The sequence below is a fragment of the Nyctibius grandis genome, chromosome 10, assembly GCF_013368605.1.
Source record: "Nyctibius grandis isolate bNycGra1 chromosome 10, bNycGra1.pri, whole genome shotgun sequence".
Taxonomy (NCBI): Eukaryota; Metazoa; Chordata; class Aves; order Nyctibiiformes; family Nyctibiidae; genus Nyctibius; species Nyctibius grandis.
The window spans coordinates 15,391,409-15,407,826 of NC_090667.1; the positions used below are offsets into that span (position 1 = coordinate 15,391,409).

The following is a 16,418-nucleotide window of genomic DNA, read 5'->3' on the forward strand; positions in this document are numbered from 1 at the left end:
TTTTCATACCTGCCAGCACTCGGAAGATGAGTGGCTGGTAGCTAGGGCGAGCAGTTGTCACTCAGGATATCTGCATTTCTCTTCCAACTCCAGTGCAGAGTTGCTGTTGTCTGACCTGGGGTGAGTCCCCTCTTTGTGTCCCCTTTGCTTTTGCAAAGCAATTTCGGGCGATGCAGGGTGCTGCAGAGGTGCGGAGCACCACGCCACCTTCTAAAGAAGGACTTTGGGGAAGGAAATGGTGATATATAGCGTTTTAACCTCGCTGAAGTACATTGGACTTGGCTTTTGGAGTGGAAAAGTGAAAATACAATAGCCTAAATAAATAGTATTTGTCGTCTTAAGCAGGGTAAGGGCAGCATGGGAGCGGGGGGGGGCGGGTTTATTGTTGTTATTTTTTATCCACGGTTCCTTGAGCTGATTCTGGGAATTGTACTGACTGTGGTTATGTTTCTGGAAATGTGCAGGTTGGCCAGATGCAGTGGGGCATGGAGTGAACAGAAAGAGGTTAAATTGATGGATGACCAACCAGAGCAGGATTGTGCCTCAGAAGACCAAGAAACTATCCTGATTAATGGGGTGAAAGAAAATGGTAAGGAACTTAATTACGGTACATGAGGGAGCAGCAACAACTTGCAAGCCAACTTATTTCCCTAATTCCTTTCGAGTATTTAATTTTAGCGGTTTGCAGGTATCTCTGCAGCGTGGAGCAGTAGGGTAAATGTGTATTTTTAGTTTGTTTTTTTTTAGGAAGAAAAGTCATACAAGAATATGTAGCCTCTATGTTTTTTGGGAATCTTTCCCTCTCTTTGCCATTACTTCTGACCCCACTAGCCAATCTCAGCAAAATTTGACTGAAGGATACTTAGTCCCTACAAACTGGGGAAAAATTAGCGGTTGGGTAGAAGAAACAGGGCCGGATTAGCATCCATGGAAAGGGAAGGTTGGACTTGTGAGCTCATTATTGCCTTTTCTGCGTGGCCCATCAGCCAACATGTGGGATCCCCTGGCCTGTAACACCGCTCCTGGGAGCCACCAAGTCATTCCAGCTTCCATCGACATCGGGGGGAAGGATCAGCCCCTTCCAGCATCCTGCCCAATGTACCTGACTTTGTATCTATTTAATCGATTCCATACTTGCTTTCAAAATAACGAATTAGGAGTAGCCGCGCTCTGCTGCCTGAAAACCTGATTGAAATAAATACTCCTCTGAGCATTGGCTCAAGTCGTTTGGACTTCAGCTACTAGCTACGGTAAATGCAGTGGCAGTCCAGCATTGAGGCAGAGCTTGACACTTCCATTCTTCGCCACGTTTTTATGTTTCATTTCATGGCTTTTTACATTTTGTATTGGCCTATAAATCTTGATATATATATTTATATAAATTGGACCCTGTTAGATATCAAGGACTTGGTCCTCTGATGTCTTGTATGTTCAAATCACACGGAATCACACAGGATCAATCAGGTTGGAAGAGCCCTCTGGGATCATCGAGTCCAACCATTGCCCTGACACCACCATGGCAACTAGACCAGGGCACTAAGTGCCATGTCCAGGCTTTTCTTAAACCCCTCCAGAGATGGTGACTCCACCACCTCCCTGGGCAGCCCCTTCCAATGGCTCATGACCCTTGCTGAGAAGAAATGCTTCCTAATGTCCAACCTGAACCTCCCCTGGCAAAGCTTGAGGCTGTGTCCTCTTGTCCTATCACTAGTTGCCCGGGAGAAGAGGCCGACTCCCACTGCGCTACAACCTCCCTTCAGGTAGTTGTAGACTGCACTAAGGTCACCTCTGAGCCTCCTCTTCTCCAGGCTAAACACCCCCAGCTCCCTCAGCCGTTCCTCATAAGTCAGACCCTCCAGACCCTTCACCAGCTTGGTTGCCCTCAAAACAAGGTTTACTCCAGCAAGAGAGTGTGGAGTCAAATGTTGTTCTTGTTCAATACCGAAAACCTGGAGTGACTCCAGACGTGCGAGTGCCCGTGAGGTCACTGCAACATGTGCTGGTGGCCTGCGCCTGCGATGTCGTTTAGTGTCACTTAGTGCCATGGTCTAGTTGACATGGTGGTGTCAGGGCAATGGTTGGACTCGGTGATCCCAGAGGGCTCTTCCAACCTGATTGATTGATTGATTTTGGAGGTATCTTTGTCAGCCCATCTCCTTCATGGCTACGCGTGGTAAAGCCGCAGCTGATGACAGCTGCTGGAGCTGCAAGGGGATTTTCCAGCCATGGTCACCTTGTCTCATCCAATAGGCAGTAAAATCAGCACTTGCCTGCTCAGTAAAGGGGTGATTTCTAGAACCTAACACCACTTCCTTGCAATTCAATTAAACAGGGCTTAATTAAACATTGTTGTGTAGGAGTTGCTGCTGAATCCAAAGCAGCGAGCCAGCAAGTAGCTGTGATGCCACCACCTCCCCGTTGATGGCATCAGGGATGGGGCTGGTGCTTTTTGCTGTAGTATTGATTTCTAGTATTGTATTGTTCACTTTAGAGCGTGAATTGAGCGTGTGCCTGATCTTAGGGTGACACAAGCCCTGGCAAACCGAGTTTTGGCATTTGTATTTCACAAATTAAGTTCACTTATACAAGTATAAACCTAAAGAAGCACCCAGAGAGAGTTTATTTTATATAATAGCACCTCTGTGTATTGAATGCAGCATTGGAGATTGAATTTCAGCTTTCTGCCTCCCCCTTTTTTGAGTCTTACAGCATTCACAGACGTTCTTTTATCCTCAAATTTTCCATGCTTCCTGGCAGCTCCCAGCTGATTTTTATTTTATTTTACTTCTGAAGTGGAACTGCACTGGTTAATTTGTTTTGGTGCTTAAGGAAAAAGATACCACCTCTGCGTTTCTGATCTAAAAACTGGTGGGAGGGACTCAAAAATCAGCTTTTTTAATTTAAATTTTTAACTCTTTTTGAGGGAAGGGAAGCAGCACGGATTTCGAGCACGTCCGTCTGGTCTTTTCCAAGCCATGCGCATTGAAGATGTTTACAGGCACGGCATTGCACTGCTGGGTTGATTTGTGTGGCGTTTGGGATGAGATCAGAGGGATTTTCACCTCTTCTGAGTTTTATGGTGGGCACGGGCAGCGCCGGCGTGGTGGCACGGTGGGTATTTCATTGTGCCGGTGGTACGTGTGCCTACGTGAGCCTTCCCTCACCAGCTGGCCTTGGCTGGCAGAGGTGCAGGAGGAGACTTGCTTTTCTATCAGGTTTTGAATAAAAACACGTGTCATGGAGGATCCCAGCAAAGATGTAGGTGCCAAATCCCTTTGGATGCCCCATTTCTTGCGACAGCCTGGTGCTCCAGCTGCATTTTAAAGCGCTTGTGCCTCCTCGGACAGCCTGCACTGCTGCCGCTCTCATTGAATCACAGAATCACAGAAGGGTTTGGGTTGGAAGTGACCTTAAAGGTCATCCAGTTCCAACCCCCCTGCCACGGGCAGGGACACCTTCCACCAGACCAGGTTGCTCCAAGCCCCATCCAACCTGGCCTTGAACACTGCCAGGGAGGGGGCAGCCACAGCTTCTCTGGGCAGCCTGGGCCAGGGTCTCACTACCCTCACAGTATAGACGTTCTTCCTAATATCTCATCTAAATCTCCCGTCTTTCAGTTTAAAACCATTCCCCCTTGTCCTGTCACTACTTGCCCTTGTAAAAAGCCCCTCTCCAGCTTTCCTGTAGCCCCTTCAGGTACTGGAAGGTGCTAGAAGCTCTCCCCGGAGCCTTCTCTTCTCCAGGCTGATCAGCCCCAACTCTCTCAGCCTGTCTCCACAGCAGAGGGGCTCCAGCCCTCTGAGCATCTTCGTGGCCTCCTCTGGACTCGCTCCAACAGCTCTGTGTCCTTCTTCTGTTGGGGCCCCAGAGCTGGACGCAGCACTGCAGGGGGGGGTCTCACGAGAGCGGAGCAGAGGGGCAGAATAAGGTCCCCCAGCCTTGAGCGGAGCCCCCAGACAGGTAAGATGGGAGCCGCTGCAAAGGCACTGGGCTCAGCTCCAAGTCGCAGAGGTCTCCGGTTGGTGTGGCTGCACACGTTGGTACCTGTTTTTTTTTAATACAGAGATATCAGAGTGCATTCGTAGGTGAGAAGACATCGTATTTAAATTTCAAGGGTCATATCATCCGTTGAGCCAGAAGTCAGATAAAAGTATATTCATAACTTTATTCTGCCGTGAAAGGGTGCGACGAGGTAAAAATAAAAAATCCTTAGGTTAAAAAACAATCCTTACGTTATTAAAAAAACATTTTTAAAGATGGGAGAAGAATGGCAAAACTCACAATAATTCTAACAATAATTGCATTAAACTCTGTGTTACCTTCTACTTTCCCTTGGCGTGGACAGTGACAAAAAGATTACTTGGTCTTTAAAAATAGCCAGAACTTTCCGACTCTCGAGCAGTAATGCGGTTCAGGTATGTTTAAGCCACGGACGCCGCAGGGGGGATGCTTTGTTTCTTTAAGAATCTTATTTTTCCATTATTTTTTTCAACGTTAATGGGAACATTTTTATTAGGCTTGTTTTGTTTTTTAATAACCTTGTCAGATTTGAAAGGCAGTATCCAGGTAACAGTATGTATATGAGGAGGAAAGAACGGATGGGTTTGGTTTTTTTAAACATACTCTTGTACCTCTTCCAGCTGGCTGCAGGGGGGGAGAGCAGTTCCCTCTCCCTTCCTCGCGCATCACCACGTTAACTCGATCCAGAGGGGAAGGATCATGCTGCCGCTTCCCGAAGGAGCGGGTGGGAAAAGTCAAAGAATCACAGAGTGTTAGGGATTGGAAGGGACCTCGAAAGATCATCTAGTCCAATCCCCCGCCGCAGCAGGACTACCTAGACCATATCACACAGGAACGCGTCCAGGCGGGCCTTGAACGGCTCCAGAGAAGGAGACTCCACAACCTCTCTGGGCAGCCTGTTCCAGTGTTCGGTCACCCTCACCGTAAAGAAGTTTTTCCTCATATTTATGTGGACCCTCCTGTGTTCCAGCTTGCACCCATTGCCCCTTGTCCTGTCAATGGATGTCACTGAGAAGAGCCTGGCTCCATCCTCATGACACTTGCCCTTTACATATTTATAAACATTAATGAGGTCACCCCTCAGTCTCCTCTTCTCCAAGCTAAAGAGACCCAGCTCCCTCAGCCTCTCCTCATAAGGGAGATGTTCCACCCCCTTAATCATCTTCGTGGCTCTGCGCTGGACTCTCTCTAGCAGTTCCCTGTCCTTCTTGAACTGAGGGGCCCAGAACTGGACACAATACTCCAGATGCGGCCTCACCAGGGCAGAGTAGAGGGGGAGGAGAACCTCTCTTGACCTGCTAACCACACCCCTTCTAATACACCCCAGGATGCCACTGGCCTTCTTGGCCACGAGGGCACACTGCTGGCTCATGGCCATCCTGCTGTCCACTAGGACCCCCAGGTCCCTTTCCCCTACGCTGCTCTCCAACAGCTATGTCCCCAACTTGTACTGGTACATGGGATTGTTCTTGCCCAGATGCAGGACTCTACACTTGCCCTTGTTCTATTTCATTACATTTCTCCCCACCCAGCTCTCCGGCCTCTCCAGGTCTCTCTGAATGGCTGCGCAGCCTGCTGGGGTGTCAGCCAGTCGCCCCCGAACCTGAGGGAGCAGGGCAGCGGGGTGGTGAGCCCGCACAGCACCGCAAGGCTCGTAAACCCACTCTGTTTTTCTTTCTTTTCTCCCTCCCTTTTCCTTACCCCCTCCCCAGAATCGCACGCCCTGGACGGTGACGAGCGGCCTTGCACCGCCGCTGAGGCCACGGTCACGTTCTCAGCCCTGACGACGGCGCAGAAGGAAAACCACACGTGTCCCCGTGCCCTGGCCGCCAAGAAGCTCTGCTTGCTGAGCCCGCCGTCACCCCTGAGGCTCACCGATGCGCCCGAGCACGCCTCGGATGACTCCTCGGCCCACGCCATCTCCCTCACGTCCTGCGTGACGAAGGGCATGAGCTCCTGGTCGCTGCCGGGCGACTGCGAGAAGGCTCCTTTCACCATGATGGAGCCCGGGGGCATGTCGGCGCTGACGGGCGACTGCTTGATGCAGCCGAGCCGGACCTGTCTGGGCTGCTTTATTGAATCGAAGGACGGCATTGACGCGGAGCCGGGAATAAGCTTGAAAGTGGGGGATATAAATAGGGATTATGACACCTGTTCGGTCTCTGATATAGGGATTCACTGCATGAGCACAGGAGAAACCATGAGATATGGGGATCAACTGCTTTCAGACCAGCTTTTAAGCTTCCCTGTGCATAAATCGAGGGCAGCGGACAAAAGAGATGCAGAAAAATCTGACAGTGATTCAGAGGACCCCACTCAGAAAAATTATTACGAGGGATTACTATTAGACAAATGCAATGGTGAGGAACCTTTACTAACAAATCCCAACCAGGAATGGGGCTATTTTGAATCTTTCATTAGTGAAAGTAAAATTGAGCTGCTTGACCTCTGCTCCAAAAATGAGCTTTCTGTAAATCTGTTTTCTGAGGAAGACGTGGATAATTACATGTTCGACGATGACGATTCCACCTTGGGAAGCGATGTCTGCTCCCTAAAGATTAGATATGAATCTTTCCAGGACAACGTGCGGGAGAAGACCACCACCCTACAAGAGGACGCCCAGTTCAACTTCTTCCCCAGCGTGTTCAGCAACTGCACCAAAAGGGACAGCAGGAGTACCCTGAAAAGGGGGCCCGGCGGTGCCACCGACCCTTCTCAATTCAAATCTGAGGAAGGCATCATCTGGGGGGAGGAGGAGGAGGATGGCGAGGAAGAGGACGGCGAGGAGGAGGAGAAAGCTGCCTTAAATAAATCTTGCAACAGCACAGAGATGGTGCAGTACGTGGGCTCCAAGAGGAGCCACTTCTTGGACTCGGTGAATTCCACAGAGGACTCCGGGGAGTTCAGTGATGACAGCACTTGCACAGAGTCCTCCTACGACGTGCTGCGGGATATCAAGGACTGCAGCCGGTACCTGTCCCGGGACCACTCCAGCTCCTTCATTCAGCAGAACTACGGGTTGCGGGCGAAGAGGAAAGTGCGATACAGCGACGACTACCTGTACGATGTGGACTCCATCGAGAACGAGAAGATCCTGGACAAGAAGGAGTGGCTCCCGGACGGGCCCAAGGAAGAGGACGACGATGAGTGGTGCCCCAAGAAACGGCGAAAAGTCTCTCGCAAGGAGCCCCCCGTTATCATCAAGTACATAATCATTAACAGGTTTAAAGGGGAGAAGCATATGCTGGTGAAGCTCAGCAAAGTGGATGCCAACGAGACAACTGTTACCCTAAACGAGGAGCTGCTCAGCAAATATGAAAAGCTGGCCCCGCTGAAGGGCTTCTGGCAAGAGAGGCAGCAGAGCCGGCTGGATTTGCTCAGATCGTCTCTCTACCACAAGCAGAATTTCTATCTTAACGGCTCAGATGCTTCGTTCCTCCCTCACCCACGGAAGCGAAAATGCAAGCTAGCAAACAGGCACCGGATTCAAAGAATTAAAGCCATCGAGCAATCAGTGAACAAGCTGGGCTCTTGCTCCTCTGATCACAAGCAGCCTTGCAGCAGCAAAGAGGACGCGGGCCTGAAGGGGCTGCCGGCGTTGGCCATCGCCACCCCCAGCTGCACCAACGGGCTGCACGTCAGCGACATCGCGGGCATCGCCGCCGTGAAGTGCAAACCGCAGGAGCGGGAGCACAAGGGGACGGAGAGGAAAGTGCTCCGCAGAATCAAATTCAAAAGCGAAGCCAGGTTGAAGTGCAAGAAGATCAAAGCTGCTGCCAGCACGGCGGAGGGCTCCCCGGCGCTGGAAAACCAGGAGGCTGCAGCGCGTCTGAAGGACGAAAACGTTCCTTGTGCTTCAGACAGCTCCCATCTCCCGGAGTGCCATGAGGATAAGCTTGCTAAAAATTCTCCTTTCCTACCATCCACCTCCTCTTCAGACAAGCCTCTGCCATCTGCTAGTATCACCACCAATGTACCCCTGATCCCCGGAGGGTATCTGCAGACGTTGTTAGATGCTTCGGATTTGTCGAGCAACACCGGTATCTCATACTTCGCCCAGCATCCCTCCGAGCAGCAGCAACACCCGCTCCCCAGCGTCGTCCCGACCGAAAAGTCCTTCCCGGCTCTGCAGCCGGCGCAGAGCTGCGTGCTCTCCCCGCCCTCCGAGTCGGAGCTGCAGCAGTCGCCCGGCCACTTGGAGATGGAGCAGAGCAGCTTCGGTAGCATGTGGCCGGCCACGAAGGCTGCCGGCAGCGACCGCCAGGACTTCCCCGGCGACATGCGGGAGGCGGCCGGGCTGCCGAGCGAGTTCGGCGGCAGCGGTGGCGGCAGTGCCGTGGGGGCAGAGGGCCTCCCCGCCTCTGGATACACTCAAGTCAACCTGAATAGCAGCAAATTGCTCTACCAAAAAAATTACATGCCGGATAGCCAACAAGTGCAGTCTGATGATTCTTATCAGTCATGTCATTTTAATAATGGAGAGGGGCGCTTTCATTTCCAGCGAGGTACACTGAGTACGGATGATGGCAGGCTCATTAGTTTTGATTCAGTGGGTTCATTGTCAGTTAGTTCTAGCAATTACAGTTCTTTAAGTTTAAAATCTTGCGAAAAGGACGGCGAGGATGATATTAATGACGATTTCTTGGCCCACTGCAGTCCCAAGCTAGTGATCCAGCAAAGCATAGATGAAATCAGCCCTTTGAAGGAGTCCACGGACCTTTTAGACATTTCCAACTTCACGCCTGATAAGTTCCGCCAGTCGTCGCTTTCGGAGATGTCCCCTCCAGACACTCCCAGCCTGTCCCCGCAGATAGCTGGCTCCGACACCAAGCCTCTGGGCACCTTGAAGGGCTTTCAGGAGAGCCCCCAGGCTGCCCTCAACAGCTCTGAGAAGGTCAAGTGGAACTGCGGGGTCCTGCAGACCGAGGATCAGGCAGATAATGGGTTTGCTTTAAATAATCACCAGTTCCAGTTCCATATGTTCAACGATGAAGATTCTGTCAGCCTTCTCGAAAAGAGTCCATGCTTGTCAACATTTAATGAGCCATCTGGTCAAATTAGCACCAATAGCAAAGTGTCAAAATCAAAGAGGAAAAGTTCATCCAGCAAGAACGCGGGTACAAACCAAAGCTCTTCCCAGAAAGCCACCCGGAAAAAATCGCCCAAAACTAACAAAGGAACCGAGAAGCCGCAAGGGAAAAACTCCAGGCAGGCACCTAAATCCACCAGGAAAGGGAAAAATGCGGCGGGAGTCAACGGCGAGAAGGCTCCGGCGGTTGGCAGCAGGGCGGTCAACCAGCTGAGCAACGTGGCCACCACCACCAAGGGCCTGGCCGAGAGCGCTCAGCATTGCAGCCCGGCCGGGGTGAAGCTGGGCAAGCACAACGGGCTCTCCGGAGAGTGGGCGCTGGGCAAAGACGGGGGCACGGGCTGGTCGGAGGCCAGCCTGGGCAATGCCACCAGTCTCCTGGATGACGATCAGAGGGAGTTTGAGGAACCTTCCAACATCCTGTCCAACATCGCGTCGGGAATGGCGGACGTCCAGAGGTTTATGATGGCCTCCATCGAGCCCTTGTGGGGGCCCGTTGGCCACAACAGCGTTCCAGACATATTCCGATCGCCGGAGTCCAACAGCCTGAAACTGAAAACTCTTAAAATTTTGGCAGGGACGTCCCAAGAGTCGAAGAAGAAGGCGAACGGCAGCTCGCCGGCGGCGGTGAAGAACCACAAGGCGAACAACAAGGGCTCAAGCAAAAACGGCAAAGCCGCAACCTGCGATCCCGGTCGTCCCAACTGCTCGACCGGTTATACCCCGGACATTCACGCTCCCTTTTTTGATAAAAACTATAGTAACCTGAGCACTTTAGGCAATAACGGACCTACCCATAAAAAACTCTACCGTCATAAATCCAGTTCGAAATCGCTGAGGGACGAGAACTGTAAAATAAAGCGGACGGACCGCGAGCAGCCCCACAAGGACCCCCCCGTGACAGCTGCTTTTGAGAAACTGAGGTAATGCTGCACCAAACTGGCTGGAATGCCCCTTAACCTCCCTCCCACCTGCTAAGCCCGCTGTTCCTCAGTTTTTTCCTTCCTGAAAGCAAAAGTTGCATGAAAAAAAAAACAAAAAACAAAAAACCAGACGTTCTCCCCTTTTACAGGTTTGGTTGGTTTTGGTTTTGGGGTTGGTTTTTTGGTTTGGGTTTTGTTTTGGGTTTGTTTTTTTTTTTTAAATGCATGAAAATACTTACTACTTGCAAGCTACCTAAAAGAATGACCAATTTTCTGGCTTGGCTGGGGTTAAAAAAAAACTAACAAGGCTACTCTTTTCTGCTGTTTGGCTTCTTCAGTTTTTAATTACTTATTTATTGAGGGGAAAAAAAACCCCACGATTACACGCTCTTTTTAATGATTTTGACGAGGAAAGACTTTTTTTTGGGGAACATTTTGTAAAAAATAAATGGGGAAAAAAAAAAAAAAAAAGGTTATGCATCCAAAAGCCAAGATCTCGAAACTTAAAGGCTCTTTACTTTGCAAACGAGAACTCGTTCCTAATTGAGCTTCACGTGGCAATTTTGAGTGCTTTCTGGCCCCCTCTGCTGTGTATCTCCTAACCTGCATCATCTAAAGCTGCATCTTCTCTACCCGCCCGCCTTTAGCGCGTACGCTCCGTCGTGGTGACTCCAGACGAGCTAACTGAGATGGCATCAACTGTTTTGATTTTTTTTCCTGCAGGGAATCAGACTCCATTCTTCTTAAAGCAGAAACGACATTTTTGGGTTTTCCTGTATTTGAAGAAGAGACTCCCTTTTCTAGAAAGACGGTTGATGTTGGTTTCTTTTCTTTTTTTTTTTTTTGTTCCAGTTGGGTTTTTGTTTTTCTTTTTCTCCCCATCTCCTTTTCGAAATCTGCCTTGTGCTCTGTTGAAATGTAAGTGCTGAAATGAAGAGTTTGAAATAGTGGGAATTTTAATGATTTGAAAGCAAACCTAATCTGGTATTCTCTGTGAAAGACTGGTTGAAAAGTCATACTGTTGTACAGTAGTTTATGCACTATTACCCACAACAACAAAAAAAAATTGTGCCAAACTATGAACAAGTGACTGTATTGTATATATTTTTACTTCTCTATCAACATTGGGTTGTGAGTGTTTTCTGCAGCTATGCCTTTTGGTTTTACTAGAAACATTCCAGTTGTTAAGTACTAACCACCCCCCTCCTTTGAAAGCACCCGTAACTCACGACGAAAACGATCTTGTTCACTTATACAACTTACCAAAAGTTTTATGGACATGACTAAAAGTGTGCCAAATTTACTTACCTCATTTCATGGATTCACCCTGTGGTTTAAAGCTCATAAGGGGAAAAAAAAAAAAAAAAAAGAAAAAAAGGAAAAAAAAGGGGAAAAAGAAAAAAGGAACTTTGAAAGCAATGCTGGGAAATGGTAACGTCCTCTCTTTGAAACCATGAGGAGAAAAACTTAACGGTGAAATGTTGAGTTTCATTATAGGAGGGAGCTGAAATGGTGGAGGAGTTGAGAACCCCCCGGCCGGTAAGTTTGCCAGGAACTCGAGTGTCTGCACCCAGAGACGACAGAACAGCTGCTTTGCGAGTGTATTGTTTTCTTGAAGCAAAACCTGTAGCTGAAGATCATTGGAAATGCAAAGTCACGTTGGTAATTCTTTGTATCTCAGTTTTATATATTTTATAAGAACCTGGGATAAATTCTAAAATAGTTATAAAAACAGGACTAACACGTTTCATACATTTATTGCTGTTTTACTTTTCCTTTGAGTAGTTTCTTCACCGTTTCTGATGCGGAGCCTGCCAAAAGCGCTCTCCTGTCATAGCTTTGGTGTTTCCTACGTGTCTAACCTTGCGATGCCAATATAGTTTGAACTTTCAAAAGCAAAAAGTCATTAGTTTTAAATACCGCTCGGAAGCTTTTCTTTGATTCAGTTCATAAGATAAGGAAAAAAAAACCCCACAACCCACAAAATGGAGCTATTTGGGATCTCACCGATCAGGGCCGGATCGTACATGACTGGACTTTTATTAAGTATTGAATGCTAAATGTATTCTTAAAAGGCCTTATTTGTAACCCTGCTCACCCCACCCTCCGAGAGAATAACAAACCCAACAAACATCTCTTTTCCTTGGGCAACTGAGAGCGTTTTGCTGCTGATTCCTTACGAAACCTTGATATGCAAGAGCCCGGCTAACTGGGAGCTCCTGGGAGCAGAGGGACGCGAGGCTCGGACATGTTTATGCAATAGAAACCCATAAGGAAGAGGAGCCTTAACAGCAGTCGGACAGATCACGTTCTCGACCCGGTCGTGAGCGTAGAGGCGGTGTTTCGCAGAGCACGGGACTAGACTCGGGTTTCCTTACAAGCAGGTTTTTTTTCAGCCCACGCGCCAGGCAAAACAGCAGAATCGGTTTAAGTTAATTTAGCAAAAAAAAAAGCAGAGTGAACGCTTAAAATTGAAGGGGAGTGGCAGAGTGTCGATTTAGAATCAAAATGTTCTTGGCCTTTGCGGATCTTGAGGTATAGCTTAGGCTCAGCTCTGCGGTCCCACAGAGAACAGCACGGTCATTGCATTTTATTTAACAGATGAAAGGAGGAGGTCTGAAAAAATAGTAATTCTGAAAACCATCCTATAAGTTCATTTATTCCACGAAAAACAAAATGCTGGCATTGCCTGGAGTGAGTTGCTCTGGATGAGACCGGTCCCTGGGTACCCCACGGGTGGGAGCGGGGTGCACATCCCACCCCGGCTCTTGCTCAAGGAGGGAGATCCAGAAGATGCTCAGGATTTATTTAGGAGACGAGAGCTGTGCTAGGGCTCCATCCCTGGGCGCTTGGCCTGCCTGCACCCCCCGTGCTCTCCCCGGCGTCCCCAGCAGCTGTCTCTTCTATTCATAGGGTCATCAGACACGCCGGCCACTGCCGTGGGGTTGGCGTGTCCCGTTTCTCCAGCGTTCCTCCCGCGTGCTGCAGGACGAGGGGCTGCCGGCTCCCTCCTTTCGGACGTTCAGGCTGCTGCTCCTACGGAGACAGGTCAGGTCCAGGGCTGGGATGCGGCACAGCCCTTCTTGTTGACCCAGAACCGTTGTTTGAAAGCACATTTCGACTGGCCTGCACTGTGCTCGTTATGCGTAATATTATGAATATGGGACTCGTAATAAAATACCTTGTACTGAACCAGATAGCAATATTTATTGCATTCGAGAAATGTGCAATAGGGCATGAATATAAGGCATAAAACGTATTGACTATTTTATTATGTGTTGGAAATCCATGAATACCCAGCTAGGTGTTTCAGGACAGTGTTAATCACAAATACCAGCTGCCTTGTTGCTCTCTCCTTCAGTCCTTCTGTGGCTCTGATTTTGCTGCCGTCTTCGGTTGTCATCCCGTGTCCTCCCCACAAATCTTGCCTGGGAGATGTTAAAGAGCCCACGGTGTGGCACTGGCCCTTCTCTGCCTCTGAAAACGTGATCTCTCTGCTGATTGACCCCAAAACTTGGAAATTGCCTTGAGCCAGCCATTTGCCCTCCTCCCTTTTGATCTTCATAGAATCATGGGATCGCAGAATGGTTTGGGTTGGGTTGGAAGGGACCTTTCAAGGTCATCTAGTCCAACCCCCCTGCAGAGTGCAGGGACATCTTCAACTACATCAGGTTGCTCAGAGCCCCGTCCAACCTGACCTGGAATGTTTCCAGGGATTGGGCATCTACAGCCTCCCTGGGCAACCTGTGCCAGTGTTTCACCACCCTCATTGTAAAAATTTCTTCCTCAAGTCCTTCTCTGCAGGGCTGCTCTCCATCCCTTCATCCCTGAGCCTGTATTGATACCAGGGGTTGCCCCAACCCAGGACCTTGCATTTGGCCTTGTTGAACCTCATGCTGTTCACACAGGCCCACTTCTCAAGCTTGTCCAGGTCCCTCTGAGCGGCATCCTGTCCCTCCAGCCTGTCAGCTGCACAATCAGCATGGTGTCATCTGCAAACTTGCTGAGGCTGCACTTGATCCCACTGTCTATGTCACTGATGAAGATATTAAACAGTACTGGTCCCAGTACGGACCCCTGAGGGACACCACTCATCACTGATCTCCATCTAGACATTGAGCCGTTGACCACTACCCTCTGGATGCGACCATCCAACCAATTCCTCATGCACTGAACAGTCCATCCATCAAATCCATATCTTTCCAATTTAGAAAGAAGGATGTTGTAGGGGACCATGTCAAAGGCCTTACAGAAGTCCAGATAGATGACATCCGTAGCTCTTCCCTTGTCCACTGATGTGGTCACTCCATCATAGGCGGCCACTAGGTTGGTCAGGCAGGACTTGCCCTTGGTGAAGCCATGCTGGCTGTCTTGAATCATATCTCTGTCCTCCATGTGCCTTAGCGTAGTTTCTAGAAGGATCTGTTCCACGATCTTCCCAGGCACAGGGGTGAGGCTGACAGGTTGGTAGTTCCCAAGGTCCTCCTTGCTACCCTTTTTAAAAATAGGCGCAATGTTTCCCTTTTTCCAGTCTCTGGGCACTTCACCCAACTGCCATGACTTTTCAAATATCATGGAGAGTGGCTTGGCAACTACATCAGCCAATTCCCGCAGGACTCTGGGATGCATCTCGTCAGGTCCCATAGACTTATGTACGCTCAGGTTCTTCAGGTGGTCTCGAACCTGATCTTCTCTTACAGTGGGAGGGACTTTGCTCCCCCCCAGTCCCTGCCTTGAGGTCCATCCACTTGAGAGTGTGGGAAGAGAGGTTGCCGGTGAAGACTGAGGCAAAAAACTTGTTGAGTACCTCAGCCTTCTCCTCGTCTGTTGTCAGCAGTTTGCCAGTCCTGTTCATCGAGGAGGGGGGGTTACGCTTTCTTTGACCTTCCTTTTCTGTCTGACATACCCATAGAAGCCTTTCTTATTATTCTTTGTGTCCCTTGCCAAGTTCAGCTCCAGTGGCACATTGGCCTTCCTGACCCCATCCCCACACAACTGGGCAGTGTCCCTGTACTCTTCCCAGGCCACCTGTCCCTGCTTCCACTGCCTGTGCATTCCCTTCTTGCCCTTTAGTTTGACCAGCAGGTCTCGACTCAGCCATGCCGCTCTCTTGGCTTCCTTGCCTGATTTCTTACACCTGGGGATCGAGAGCTCTTGTGCTCTATGGAAAGCATCCTTCAAGATGCGCCAGCTCTGTTCTGCTCCCTTGTCCCTGAGGGTGGTTTCCCAGGGGGTCCTATCGACTAACTCCTTGAACAGCTGGAAGTTTGCTTTCCTAAAATTCACCTCCACCTGCCTATCACTACCTCAAGGTTTTCATCCCTTCCCACCTTTGCCTCATAGAATCATAGAATGGTTTGGGTTGGAAGGGACCTTAAAGTTATTTAGTTCCAACCCCCAGTGTGGCCTCATTCCTTGCCACACGAGCTCACCTTTGCCACTTGCCCTTCTGGTCAGTATTGTTGAATTTTTGTTTTTCACGGTGCTGCTCCCAGCTGTGGGAGGACTGGGCCGTCGGTCCCATCCATCCCTGCCCACCGCCCCGGGGCTCCCCACGCCTCCCCACATTGGCTCCCATCTCAGCTCATCCTCTTGCCCAGTCCCAGCGCACCTCCAGCCTCCTCTCGCATCTTCTATTTGGCTCCTGGCTGTCCGGGGTGACTAATCCAAGCCACGCAAAAGACGTTTATTCTGCAGCATCGCTTAAAATGTCTTTTCTACTTCATCTTGTTTCACTCCTCCTCTGGAGAGGACCGGTGTCAGCAATGCTGCCTCCTCAGCCGCGCTGTGCTGGCACACTGCGGTTTGGGTCACTTATAATCAGCAGTGAATTTGAAAGCAGAAACCAGCCTCTTGCAAAGGAAGGTCATAAAAAACCATCCGAGAGGAGAACAACCCGGGGCAGCTCCGCTTGAGCCCCTGGCCCTCGCTCCACCTCCGAGCTGGAGGCAGGAGCTGGTGCAAGCAGGGGACGGTGGCACTCGCCGCGCTCCCGCACGAGCGCGGGTCCCTCCGGTACGGGGGAAGCATCCCATTCCCTGTGGCGACAGAAAGAAACCCTACAGCCAGCCCACCCCCGATGGCCACAGTTGTGCTGGCGGTACTTGCATATAGAGGTTTTGTAAATAGAAAAATATCAGTGATGGGGATTTGAGTAATTGTTTTTTTAAAAATAATCTTGCCAGGTTTACACCTTGCTTTTCTTAAGCATAAGAGGGTGGTTTTTTTTTTTTTAAACAGCTTGAGAATAATGACGTATGGCCCAGATTTAGGCGGGCGTTTCGGGAGGAGGTCGGCGGCGGCACACAGGGCTGTCCTGGGCTGGCTTCAGCCCAGCCGCGGCTGCTCCGCGACACCATCGCTGCACCAGTCGCTTTTGTAAACTG

At 49.9% G+C, this 16,418-nt stretch overlaps 1 protein-coding gene across 2 annotated transcripts; it reads left to right on the plus strand.

Annotated features, from left to right (window-relative positions):
* Positions 1–513: 513 nt before the first annotated feature.
* On the plus strand, positions 514–10,961 carry NEXMIF (neurite extension and migration factor). 2 transcript variants are annotated; one of them, XM_068409643.1, is made up of 4 exons: positions 514–589; positions 5,733–10,032; positions 10,756–10,884; positions 10,919–10,961. In XM_068409643.1, the coding sequence occupies exons 1-4, from the start codon at positions 514–516 to the stop codon at positions 10,959–10,961; spliced, it is 4,548 nt and encodes a 1,515-aa protein (XP_068265744.1). The 2 variants fall into 2 exon arrangements, with proteins under 2 accessions (XP_068265744.1, XP_068265742.1); XM_068409641.1 differs by having other exon boundaries at positions 10,756–10,954.
* Positions 10,962–16,418: the final 5,457 nt, after the last annotated feature.

Bases quoted from the DNA above. Each gene is read 5' to 3' on its own strand.
- NEXMIF (XM_068409641.1), top strand. From the start codon at position 514: ATGGATGACCAACCAGAGCAGGATTGTGCCTCAGAAGACCAAGAAACT. The intron at 590-5,732 runs GTAAGGAACTTA...CCCCCTCCCCAG, and splicing joins TAATGGGGTGAAAGAAAATG to AATCGCACGCCCTGGACGGT. The intron at 10,033-10,755 runs GTAATGCTGCAC...TTTTTCCTGCAG, and splicing joins GCTGCTTTTGAGAAACTGAG to GGAATCAGACTCCATTCTTC.